The sequence below is a fragment of the Megascapheus bottae genome, chromosome 5 (genome assembly GCF_031878675.1).
Source record: "Megascapheus bottae isolate mThoBot1 chromosome 5, mThoBot2.hap1, whole genome shotgun sequence".
Taxonomy (NCBI): Eukaryota; Metazoa; Chordata; class Mammalia; order Rodentia; family Geomyidae; genus Megascapheus; species Megascapheus bottae.
Window position 1 is genome coordinate 16,309,764 of NC_143513.1, and position 14,146 is coordinate 16,323,909.

Consider the following 14,146-nt stretch of genomic DNA (forward strand, 5'->3'; position numbering starts at 1 on the left):
GTTGATATTTCAAGGCCTACTGGTATTTTAGTCATTTGTGGTTATTTTTGCTTCCTGTTCAGACCCCTGGGAAATAAGAGAATAGTAAATCAAAGCCCAGATTGCCTTTTGCATTTATTTTCTTTTCATTTATGCTGCGTATTAGTGCATGTTAGGAAACTAAAAGCATTTATGACTCCAACAAAATCACTATGAGGGAAAATTATGTTTCTGGACTGATTTACATAATTCTTATAAGAAATATCACTCTTGATGTTTGAAGATTTATTCTTTTTTATTCTTTGATGACAGTTACATAGATATTTATAGTTTGGGGAGTAGCTTGGGAATATTTGTATCCCTAAGGCAGAATTGTTGGTAAATGAAGCAGGCTGCATTACTCTTTTCTCTGTTTCTTACTTTTTTATGTTAGACATTCAGATTTACTAATTTAATATTCTAGAAAGTAATGCGCTTTCCCAGAATAGATTTATACTGAAATAGTTTTAGGCAAAAAACATCAGTATCTTAAAAAAAGTTGTCTGTATTTATTTTAGGTAATTATTTTAGGTAAAATGTTAAGGTATTGTTGTTACGTAGTATGATTTGTTTTCTCCTATTTATGAAGTTAATTCTTTACCTTTTAAATTGGACTATTTGTTAAATAAAAGTTTTAGTTAACAGTTTGCCAGTTTGTGTCTTAATCTTAAATAATCTTGTATGAGATAGAGGTCCTCGAATTGAGCATTATTGTTTGATAGTTCAGGTTTCGGCCCACTGAGCAAGCAGCATGGGTGGGTGTTGTATTTCTTGCTGTGCTCTCCTACCACACTTAGATGGTTGACAAATGTCCACACATTGAGGACTTTCTATTTATTTTTGATTGTCTTAAAATACTTGTATGAGTGTTTCAATCTACTAGGACTCCTTTGCATTGTAATCGAACTCGCCTCCTTACATCATTTTCTTTTACCTATTACCCTTTCCCATATATCTCTTGGTTGTCTAATTCATGTATGTAATGTACCTTAATGTTTATGGCAGTCTTCATCCACCATTCCTCTCTTCAGTCATCCATTTCCTCCCATTAAACATAACTCACATAGTTCAAATATGCTTCAGCTTCCTGTTAATTGCTCAAAGGGCTTAAACCATGGAATCTCACTCTTCTGGGATTAGCCAGTTTATGTGTATATGCATGCAGTCCCTTATGTGTTTACATATGTGTTGATATTTTAGGTTCAACACCCACAAATGACAGAAAATATAAACCCATTGTCTTCTTGAGCCTGGCTTCCTTCACTCATTGAATTTTAATAGGTAACTTGGGCTCAAGAAAATGCAAAATGACACATTGAGTGAAAAATCTGGTGATTGGTTTCAATAGTTATTGGTTGCCAGAATAAATCATGTTTTATATTTATCAGTAAGTAAGTATATATCTGGAATTTAGGTAGTCAAAAATCTCAGTATTGCTTTTGGATTTTAATTAGACATGCAAGCATGTGAACTGCCCTTGTCCATTTGTCCTTCTGCCTTGATTTGTTTTTTTTTTTTTACCTCTTGCCTTTCTAGCAGTATCAGGATGGTCAAATAACTGTGCTTTCTTTTCCTTTTGTGTGTGTGTATGATTGCATTCATCAATACTTGGGTTACAGTTGATCTATTAGAAAAATCTATAAGGAGATCTATTACAAAGGATGTAATATTTGCTAACTAGGCCCTTGAATAGTAATAAATTGTACATGTCTGGCATTAATAGAAGTGTTACAAAGAACATGGTCATTGATATTTTTATATATTTTTTGAAAAAGACTAACAGACCATACTTTTTTTTTTGCCAGTCCTGGGCTTGAGCTCAGGGCCTGAGCACTATCCTTGGACTTTCTCAAGGCTAGAACTCTACCACTTGAGCCTCAACACCACTTCCGGCTTTTTCTATACATGTGGTACCAAGGAATCGAACCCGGGTCTTCGTGCATGCTAGGCAAGCACTTTAACCAGTAGGCCAAACTCCAGGCCAGAGACAGTACTTTTTTAAAAGTTTTTTTTTTTTTCTACTCTGGTTAGAGTACTTAGAAGCTCTTTTTATTAGTTGTTATTATTATTAAGTAGTTGTACCTAAGAGGCTACAATTCTTCAATAAATCCGGTTATGAGGGCAATGCTTCTTGGTCAGTGTCATTCCTTCCATTGTTCATTATTTCTCCCTTCCTCCTCTACCCTCAAATTATTATTTATTCATCCATTCATTCATTTATTTATTTTTACTTATCCTAGTGCCTAAAGTCTACTCAGGACATGGGTGCTCACTGTCCCTGAGCCTCTCTCTCTGTACTCAAGGCTATTGCTCTACCATTTGAGTCACAGCACCACTTTCTGGCTTTTTTGAGTAGTTTATTGTAGATAAGGTCTCATGGACTTTCCTGACCAACTTGGCTTTGAACTGAGATCCTCAAATCTCAGCCTTCTGAGTAGCTAGGATTATAGGTGTGAGCCATGGATTGCCTGGTTTACATTTTTCTTGTGTGTGTGTTTGTGTGTGTGTGTGAACTCCAGCTTAGGCATTGTCTCTGAGCTCATTTGTTCAAGGCCACTTGACTCACAGCTGTACTTCAGGAATTTCATGATTAATTGGAGATGAGAGTCTCACAGACCTGTCCAGTCTAGCCTGAATTTGAACCACAATTCTCAGATCTCAGCCTCCTGCATAGCTAGGGTGACTGGTGTCCACCACTGGCACCCGGCTACACATTTCAATTTTTACATAATATGCATTTAATATAATGACAGCATTTGCTCATCCTTTTGCCTTCCATTCATATTCACCCCACCAAGTGACACCTTTCAACATGTTTCTGCCTCCTGATATTCAGTCTGATAAACAACAGAGCATTAGGTCTTTAGAGGAGTTATGCTTTGGGTTACTGCTCTGGCAGGTATACCCAATGGTTATTCCTTTAATTTTTCCAGAAAAGACATCTGTCCAACAATAACAAAGTGTATTATTTTCAATTGGAGGTGTATCCTGTGTTTTCTTGTTGTTCACAGAACTAATCGCCCTATTGCATTCTGTCCAGGCATGTGGTGCATTTTTCTTCATTATTAGCTCTGATGAGGAAGGCCAACATCATAGTTCTCATTTCTATTCACATTATCTTCAGCTGCATAATAGCATACACTCCAAAGGTGTTCTTGAACTAAACTGATAAGAAAGGAAAGCACTGGACAAGGAGCAGCATGTAAGTGAAAGACGGGTAATGGGATGTAGGCAGTTGGAAGGTACCAGGTTCTGAGCCTGAAATGGGGTGAATAAGGTGCTGTGAAAGTCAGCAGATAGTTTTTTGGGGCAATTTGCACTTGCTCTTAATGTTTGGAAAACAGAAAATGAAAGACCAGCTTTTTTATGAAAAAGAAAAATGAAAAGGATAACTCTGCAGGCACTAGCCCCCTCTGTTGTGCTGTAGACTTTGGAGAACTAGACCCCCAAAACTCCATTTTCTAGATTACCCTATCAGAGAAGAGTAGCTTCTGGAAATGGAAATATTTTATGACTCTGGAGCTGAAGAGCAAGATGGTGGCATCTACAGGGTATGAGAAAAATAATCAGACGTTGGCCTGAGTTCCACAATGATTCTTTCATACCGGGCTGTCTAGTGAAAAGGAAAAGCATTGAGCATGTGTGAGGACCAGGGAATGTGGCTGAAATGGTAGGAGCAAAGGCACAAGACAATAGGTTCAATCCATTGGAGAAACAGCAACAACAACAATAAACCAAACAACTCACAATGAGAGCTGCACTCTTGCTTATATACATACAAAAAGTCTGCTGTACAGTGACTTCCAACCCAGTTATTCATCATTTGTCTCAGGTATCATTCTAGTGAGGTAAATATAGTATGGAGGGGTGGGGATGGGTAGATTCTGTGGAATTACCTGGTAATCTGGCATTAACTCATATCCTGGTCTTGGCCAAGGTGTCATAAGGATAATAGTTAATGTATTTTCAAAAATATAGAACTAGTATATTTTGGGGTCTGACAGCTTTTAAAGTGTGGTGACTCTAAAGTGTATATAAGCTGTTCATTCTGTACAGTGAATTTTCGGGACCTCTCAAAGTATAAATGTTTTCCATTCTTCCACAGAAATATGCAAAACAGTTCATCGTTTTCTACTTTTATTTATTTTTCCCTTCAAATGACTGACCAGGAAAAAATCATCCTTAAATTTTGAAGCAAGCAAGACTTTATTAAAAAAATAATAAGTATATATCCATATAAACATATATAATAGTGGCTCTAGTTTTATAGAGCTCCAAATGTATTAAATGTGCCAGCCATCCCTTCCTAAAGGTATGATTTGCTTCACCTTTTCTGCTGTCCAGGGGAAAGTGCAAATTGTCCCATGGTCATCTCTCTTAGGTAACAACTCCTAGGGATGTTTAGTTGCATGGTTGTTCAGGAAGGTATTAAGGGCTTATGCCAAATCTTACCTGACTACATTAAAAATGCTGCTGGCTTTTATGAAGACAGGTGCTTGAACCTGCCAATTTGTTTTAAATGAATAGTTGAAAAACTCCCTCTTTGCTCTATCAGTAATAACAGTTAAAGTAATGAATGAATCTTAACTTACATGGAGCTCATGTACTCAATCAAATAACTATTAGCGATTGGGAAGAACTCATTGAGCAATGTAGAGATTGGTTTATATGTTTCTTTGGGATATTAGGTATTTATGGAATTTTAAAGAATCAGGAATTTCTGTACGTGTTTCTTTTTCAATGTGATGTTCTTCAGATCTACTAGTAATAAATCGATAGTTTGATATTTAGAAACATAAAACACAGTAATGTGGACTTCACCACTTCTCTTTGTGTTCAAGCTTTGGGTTTATAAAAAGATTGAATAAAAAGACATGGGTTGAAAAGTTACATAAGCATTAAAAATATATAGAACTAGAGAATTGGTACAGACTGAAATAAAAAACAAAGCAGCAGTATTACAAAAAGATCCATGAGAGCAAAAGTCCACTGCAATTGATCATTTATATAAGGGGTTTCTTTTGCAAATTTTGCAATATATTTAAATTACTATTTTGGTTTATACCTTGAGGAAGCCTTGATTACATGGGCTGGGAGGCAGCTATTACATGGTATTTTCCAAACCTCAAACTAGTGAAGTAACTACATATTTCATCAGACAATGTTAAAGCTGAAAGCAACACAGTCAGCCTTTCTCAGTGAATAAAGTCAGCAGTTTCCACCTCTCACAGGTTTCCATACACCAACGGGGAATTAGAAAAAGAAGATCTGATGATCAGAGGAACAACTTGTTTCTAGAAATATTAATGCTTATATTTTCTTATCAATAGACAGAAGATTCTTGGCATATAATTAGTTTGGGCTAGCACTGTTGATACATATCTTGAGTAGTAGCCTTGTGATTACTATTATTAACTGAAATCGGTAGTCATGGATCCAAATTTTAGACATTTTAAGTAGAAAAGTTACCAAATAAATGACTCACAAAATTTTTTAGTGAGAATGTGTTTATGCCAATGTGTAGGTTGAGGGGTTGTGTGTGTGTCAGGGGGAGGGGGTATATGACTACTGTTATTTTGAACTCTGGTACTTGGAGAACAACATGAACTCTCTTTCTTAAACTGTGGTGATTATTTTATATGGACAGAATTGTGTTCCTAGTTTATGCCCCTACCCCTCCACCTCTGGGTTCACAAGATGTTCATTTGATGGCTTCTTCTTTGTGGGCTAGTGGATAAAGCATCAACCACACTGCTGGCCTTGAACACTGGAACCTTCTCCTTGCTTACCTGTTCTGGCAGCAGTAGCATCAAAGAGAGGAATTAAGCAATCCACTAACTGCCAGATTTATTCTCAGTACTTTGACTTTGTTCTTCAATGTTCTGATACTGAAATCAAAACAAAACTTTCTTACAGAAATTTAATTAAATTAAACATAGCTGCTTCAATCAATGTAATTGCTATAAGATTATAATCTGGGATTTTGTTTGGATTTTTGAAATAGATTTTTTTCACTGACAAATTGAATTTTTTTCCCTGAAAAATTACATTGATTTGGAAGAGTCAACATTGTGAAAATGGTAATCCGGCCAAGGACTATCCACAAATTCTATGCAATACCTCTAATATCTCCATGTCATTCTTTAATGAAATAGAGGTAGCAAAATTCATATGGAATAATAAAAGACATTGTAAAGCAAAAACAGTCTTTAGCAGAAAGAACAGCACTGGAGGAATATCAATACCAAACTTCAGACTCTATTACAGAGCTACAGTAATAAAAACAGCTTGGTACTGGCACAAGAACAGGCCTGAGGATCAATGGAATAGAACTGAAGTCCCAGAAATCAACCACAGATCTATGGCCATGTAATCTCCGATAAGGGAGACAAAAAATAGAATGGCAGAAAGATGGCTTCTTCAACAAATGCTGCTGGCAGAATTGGCTAAGCACCTGCAGAAAAATAAGCTGGATCATTCTATGTCACACTGCACCAGACTTAATTCCAAATGGATCAAAGACCTTGAGGTAAACGCAGATAGTCTGAAAACTTCACAGGAAGGACTAGGAGATACACTAGGTTTCCTTGGCACAAGTCGAACTTTTCTTAATAAAGACCTGGAAACACAACAAATTAAAGGAAGTTTGGGACAAATGGAACTGCATTAAATTGCAGAGCTTCCGTATGGTAAAGGACATACCTAGTTAAATAGAAAGCCCAGAGTGGGAGAAGATCTTCACTAGCCATACAACAGATGAGGGCCTCATATCTAAAATATATCAACAACTCAAAAAATTGAATCGCTTGGGCCAAGAGAATGGCCTAGTGGTTGAGTGCTTGCCTAGATTGCATGAAGTCCTGGGTTCAATTTCAGCCCTGGAACTAAGCAGTATGATGATTTCTCAAAACACTAAACGTAGAGTTCCCCTATGACCCAGTAATTCCAGTCTTGGGCATTTACCCAAAGGTCCAGAAACAAGGACATACTAAAATTAGTAGCACAACTGATGCTTGTTGCAGCATTGTTTATTATAGCTAAGATATAGAGCTAATCCAGATGCCCCTCAGTAGATGAATGGATCAAGAAGACGTGGTATCCATACACAATGGAATTCTATCTGCCATCAGAAAGAATGACGTTCATAAGGAAATGGAAAGACTTGGAAAAAAATATATTAAGTGAAGTAAGCCAGACCCAAAGGAATGTAGGCTCCATGGTTTCTCTCATTTGTAATAATTAGTACACATCTAGGATTCTACTAGCAGAGGATCACTATAGCTCAAAGGCTATGTACCTATGGCCATATGGGATGAGACTAAGCAAAATTAACTTTAGGATGTGGAAAGAAGAGGTGTATCTTTCTGATTGTTGTTATTAATGGACTAGGTAAAGTTATTTCTTTTCTTTTTTTCCTTATGGTTAACCTCATGTGGTTACTGTATCTATTATACTGTATATACTTTTACTTGTTTATTTGAAATAGGAAAGAGAAGAGGAAAAATGAGATTGTAGGGAGGGCGTGGGGTGAAGAAAAGTGGAAGAAAAACATGAGAAGGGGTAGCAATGTTGGAGAAGTAAAGTACCCACTACCTGATGAATGTAACTGCAACCCCTCTATACATTACTCCCACAATGAAATACAATGGGAAAAAAATACATCCATTGATAAACAGTAAAGAAGTAATTGTTAGGGAACTAAGGAAGACTTTGAAGAAACAACAAGCAGCATTTTACAAAATGATAAGATTAGGTAATACACAAATATAAGAGTTCTAGTTGGACATTTGTTGTGTATTAATTAGGAAAATATAAAATAATATGCTATATTTCATATATTTCAGAAAAGATTAAATTCAACTAAATTAGTTATATCATCATTATTTCTCAAGTGTGCCATGAAGTGATGAAATGTATTAAAAAATAAAACATGAATCCTCCATAACTAAGGCTAATCCTAATAGTTGTCATCACCTTCCTTAAGTCATGTGTCACTGGCCACCTGTTCTGAGTAATTTGTGAGGAATTTCACATGTTGCTCAAAATGTAATGTTATAAACAGAGATAATTCCATTTATCCACAGTTAAAACTGCTGGTTAATTTGTTTCTGTAATGGATTATGTCTGGTTGGGATCACAAAGCAGCTCTAGACAATGTCCTTGGCTTTTCCATTCTGTGATTCAAAAGTGACTGATTGTAATTTGCTGAAATCTCACCCTAGTATTGGGTTACTATTATTGCTTCCAGGGAGTGCCATAACCCTGCCACCCAAGGCATAAGACAAACCCAGCAGTCTGGGAATACGATAAGCCTTTGTCACTTCCATGCAGTTAGTACTGAAAATAGAAAGAATGGCTATGATAGTTATGATTAGGCAGGGATGAGCTATTGTTCAAGTGACAGACTCTAATGCAGCAGGCCAAAGATGACCTACCCAGAACCATGAGTTTCCTGATTGCCATTTCTCTCACAATTTGATGAAATATTCATGTCTTTGCGCTTTCCTTTCTGTAAGCACTATTGATTTCTTGTATAAATGCTTCTATATTTAGTCTAGACAAATGGAATGTGGATTGCTGCTGAATAAATTGGATGAAAGACTGGGATCTTGCCTGCCATGTTCTTTCAGTCTTGGGCAATTATTTATAATCATGAGCAGTTTTTGTAAGTTGAGGGTGATTTTTCACAATTTAGTGATTAGTTTCTGAACAAAGACAAGCAGACACAATCATTTCTATTGGGATAGGAGGTTAAGAAGTCCAATTACCCTTTGAGATTTACAATAACTATTTCAGAGAGGTTGGAGATAGTTTTCCTTATCTTATATTTTTTTGAGAAAAACAATTTAAGCATTTGATGTTTGTAGATAATGAATAACAGGAATGTTAACAGGCTAAGACCTCAGGGTCTCGTGAAATTTTATATTTCATCTTCATAGTGTTAATTTCTGAGCTTTGTTTATTGGGATTCCCATGTTAAAACATAAAGGCTACACTTTGGTTTTATATAAAGATGAAGTATATCACTAACAGCCATTTCTTTGGGTTGGTACTATGCCAATTATAAGTTAATATTCAAAATCTCATATTTCTCTGCAGTCATTACTGAAAGTGCTATGTTAGCATTACAGCTAGGAGATATTTCACACTGTCATCTTTAGTGGCTTTCAAACTAGTCATGACTAATTTTTCCCACAAATATGTCTTAGAAGACATGGCTTATCACACTATTGTTTATTAATAATCAATTTTATCTTTCTCAATAGTGTTTCACATTAAGTATCATCTCTGCAAACTTCTGACCAAAAAGATTATTATTAAAAAAACTAATAATCCATATACCCGGGGTGCCAGTATCTCTATTCCCAGCTATTCAGGAGTCTGAGACCTGGCGGATCACAGTTTAAAGCCAGCCCAGGCAGAAATGACTGTTGAGACCCTTATATCCACTTATCTACCAAAATGCCAGCCTGGAGGCATGGAAGTACTAAAGCACTAGCTCTGAGAGAAAAAGCTGAGCAGCAAGAGCATGAGGGCCCAAGTTCTAACCCTGGTGTTGAGGGGAGAAGTTGGGTTGGGTAGAGTGGGTAACAGTGATGAAAGAGGTGATATCAATGAAAATGCATTGCTGGGGTGGGAATATGGCTTAGTGGTAGAGTGACCACCTAGCATACATGAAGCCATGGGTTTAATTCCTCAGTTCCACAGAAACAGAAAAAGCTGTAAGTGATACTGTGGTTCAAGTGGTAAAGTGCTACCCTTGAGCAAAAAAATTCTCAGGGACAGTGTCCAGGCCCTGCATTCAAGCCTCAGGACTGGCAAAAAAAATGCATTGCGCTTATTAAACTGATCTGTTGAATGGTCAGTCTTTGAATAGTCACATAATAAATTTAAAAAGAAAAGATCACCATTGTTAGCCATCAGTGTAGGCACACAAGCTCACCTGTGTGTAAATACAGTTCAGATGTCATGTGAGGGCATTGAGTGTTTAAATGTGTGAAACATTTTTTTTTCCATCTACAGTTTCTTAAGTCATTGTATTGTGGTTTCCAATCCTGAACTTTCAGATCTAAGATACTAATAGGAATGTAGTCGGAATATCAGTTAACATTTTGAAAAATGCAGAGAAATACAAGAGAAAGAATCATTCTTAATTTCCTCCTCCAAATTACAACGATCCTCTGTTATCTGAGTCATCAGACTTTATGAGGAGAATCTACTAGCTAGTGTGCCTGAAACCCTGAGTAATGTATATGCTCAGAATTACAAGATTGAATTTTTTGTCGTGTGTGTGTGTGTGTGTGTGTGTGTGTGTGTACTCGGACTAGGTACTGTCACTGAACTTTTGTGTTCAAGGCTAGTGCCCCACCACTTGAGCCACAGTGGCACTTTGGTCAACTGGATGGTAAATTAGACATAAGAATCTCAAGGACTTCCCTGTCAACTGATTTCAAACAGTGGCTCTCAGATCTCATGCTCCTGAGTAGGTAGGTGTTGAGCCAACCGTGTCTGGTCTATCTTCCACTTTTTAAATGACTAAAGCCTAGAGTCTAGAATAAAGGAAGCCTGGGACTTTAAAGGTCAGCAAATGTATATTGACTTAATTATATTGACACAGTTTAAATGGTTTTCATAAATGCCCCTTTCTATTAGTTCTTTCACTTTTTATTATAATATTCTCATAAACCTTATTTTTAGTAATTACATTTATTTCTACCAAATGGATGCAACATATTTTGCTTATTTTCTTGTAGTCAGTTATTTCTATTATAATTAAAATAATGTTCCATTAAACAGTATAATATTGAACTGTTGGGACTGAGAGTTTGGGTTAGTGATAGAGTGCTAGCCTAGTATGCACGAACACCTGGGTTCAATTCCTTGGTACCACATACACAGAAAAAGACAGAAATGAGGCTGTGGCTCAAGTGGTAGAACATTAGCTTTGAGGAAAGCCCAAGAACAATACTCAGGCCCTGTGTTCAGTCCCTGAGACAGGCAAGAAAACAAAAAAAATTAAACTTATTTTTTTTAATGTCCATTAGAATTACTTCTCTAAGATTTAGTTCTAGACATGGCAAGCTTGAATCAAATAGTACTTGGAATATTTGACTCCTCCACATATTACAATACTGAATCTGTCACTTTCTATCAATGGTCAGAGCCACTTGCAATATAAAATTTTATATATTATATTCTCATGCTATACAGTGGAGGCATTGTGCACATAGTCATATGTCTATCTAATTCCTATAAATGATGCTTAATAAGTATATGTGAGTTTTTATTTATAATTTGTTGTTAATACTAGTGAAGATTTTTTTCAGATACTGAAGTATATGCTTTTAATTATTTTCTAGATGTTTTAGTGTTCTCTAATATTTTATGGAAATAATATACCATTTTATTTTCATATTTACTCCTTACATTTTTTCATTGTTTGCTACTCAGTATTGATGGTTTACTGTAATATAAGGTCTCTATTTTGCATGATAAAGAACCCTAAACAGCAAGACTCCTGGTGAACCTTTATTGTCATTGTTATAATGGCAATATAACTGTGGCTGAGTGGAGTTGTGAACTTCCAGGTTTTGCAAAAGTAGGAGATCAGCATTTGGATTTAAGAGCATAGGTTGAAAGTTGGCAGCCTAGGTGTTATAGCTGAGTAACAGACTTTTTTGCTTCCCAGAACGTGTAAATCTTTTGAGTAATTTTTCAATTAAATTAGGTTGTTTCTGTTTATATTATGTATTTTCTTTACCCATAAATAGTTAGATCTGAGAAATGACTTTCTCTCTCTCTCTCTTTTTTTTTTTTTTTTGCCAGTCTTGGGCTTGAGATCAGGGCCTGAGCACTGTCCTTGGACTTTCTCAAGGCTAGAGCTCTACCACTTGAGCCTCAGCACCATTTCCGGCTTTTTTCTATGTATGTGGTTCCAAGGAATTGAACCCGGGTCTTCATGCATGCTAGGCAAGCACGCTACCACTAGGCCAAACTCCCGGCCCCTGACTTTCTCTTTTTGATATCCTATACTATTCACTTTTTCTTCCAAAAATCTCTATTTTATTGATATTCATTATTTTGTTTAATTACAAAACTTAACTGATTCTTAGAGTTGATAATCATACTGAAAGTAGTTAACCACATGTTTAGCAATGGCACTGACAATTCAGAATGCATTCCAGTTGTAAAAAAACAGAAATATCTAAATTTCTACTAGGTTTGCAAATTTTCTTGAGTAAGCCATTCTTTTAGGAGTAACATCCTTATCTAGAAGTGTTGCTCAGCATTTTAAACATGTCTAGTAATTTAATTTTGAGCAATTTAGTAGTTATCCTCATATCTTCTTCTTCAAAGTTCTTTTTTCTATCTGGTTTCTTTTATGAAGGAAGTTGTTGAGTATAAATTATCACTCTTTAAAAACCCATTCCTTAAAAACTCAAGACACTTTCACTTAGTGTTCGGATCTGGTCCCTTTGCTATTGTTAATCCCCATTTCCCACTTTATATTCTTTCTCTGCTAAGTCTCATGGTGCTGAGAATAAATTTCAATCAAGCTTAATTTTTAAAGTAGAATAATCTGATGTTGATTACAAAAAGAATTTTCATAAGTGCACATATTGAATTGAATTGTTGCAGAAATTTCCCTTATTAGGTTGCTTGGTACTAAGTTGATTATTTTGGGTAATTCTTTAGTAGAATAATGTGTGTGTGTGCTCATACTGGGGCTTGAACCCACTGCTGTTCCTGAGCATTTGTGCACTCTACCATTTGAGCTACAACTCTACTTCCAGCTGCTTTGGGTAGTAATTGGGTGGTAAGAATTTCATGGACTTTCCTTCTTGGGCTAGCTGGGAATTGTGATACTCACATGTCAACCTCCTGATTTTCTAGGATTATAGGCATGAGCCACTGGCACTCAGCTCAAAGCATAAATGTTCTTTTGTTTATTTTTTTTCTAGTCCTGGGGCTGGAACTCAGAGGTTGGACCCTCCCCCTGAGAATGCTCAAGGCTACCATGCTGCCATTTGAGCCACAGCTCCACTTCCAAGAATAAGTTGTACATTTGCCTTTCCTATTAGTAAATAATTGAAGCCATCTCTTTGCAAAAGCAATGAACATAGCTGTTGGTAGAGTACCAATTGTGGAATAAAATTTTGCTAATGGTGTTTATCAAAATCATAAACAGAAAACATTTTATCATTATAAAAATGACAGACTCACCGACATAAACTTTACTGTATAGTGTATAGAACTCCTCTGACTCAGTGGGCTGATTTTGACATCTGAATTCTCCTTCCTCTTGCTTCTTCCTTGCTGTCCAGTGGATGTGAAGTCAGAGGTCCCTGTGGGCCTGGAGCCCATCTCGCCTTTAGACCTCAGGACAGACCTCAGGATGATGATGCCCGTGGTGGACCCTGTCGTCCGGGAGAAACAACTGCAGCAGGAATTACTTCTTATTCAGCAACAGCAGCAAATCCAGAAGCAGCTTCTTATCGCAGAGTTCCAGAAACAGCATGAGAACTTGACGCGACAGCATCAGGCGCAGCTTCAGGAACACATCAAGGTAGCAAATGTGTCTGCCTCCGATATTTTAAGTAAGGGTGCCCAAACCTATGGCATGGGCCATAGTAAGTCCTCACAGGCACACTGCAGGGGAAGCTACCCTGTGATTAACACACGGAGTGGCAGCTTGAAGGAAATGGTGTTTGTCCTGGTGGGAACTTGCTGGGCTTTTTCAGAGTTCTCTTCTGACCTCCTGTCCTTTAGCTTGACTTGAGTGTTCCTGAGGATCAAGAGCTCCTTACTTTTGTTTGAGTGTCTAGGGTCTGTTATCTCCTCCCATATACCCAGCACCAAGAAGAGCCATTTTACATTTCTGAAGAATCCCCACATACTGTTTATTAGAAAGAAGGAATTCGATTCTTTATGTAAACCAAGGTATCACTGGTTTTATGTTCAATCATTGGTCAGCAACTAAATGTTCCGAATATGCCCTCATCTTTTTCATAAGAAAGATTTCATAGAATACATTTTCTAAATCATAGCACAATAAAAAATTGTTCCACAGGGTTTATATGGAGAAACTGGTGAAAATATTTCAAGTTTTTATAGACTGTAGATAACA

The 14,146-nt window shown here is 36.6% G+C and overlaps 1 protein-coding gene across 2 annotated transcripts in view; it reads left to right on the forward strand.

The window, feature by feature from the left end:
* Positions 1 to 14,146, forward strand: part of Hdac9 (histone deacetylase 9) — a 352,031-nt gene that overhangs the window by 258,332 nt on the left and 79,553 nt on the right. For both annotated transcript variants that reach the window (XM_090332730.1, XM_090332731.1), the window contains exon 3: positions 13,344 to 13,585. In XM_090332730.1, coding sequence (XP_090188856.1) covers positions 13,344 to 13,585 — 242 coding nt within the window. The remainder of the gene's footprint in view (positions 1 to 13,343; positions 13,586 to 14,146) is intronic.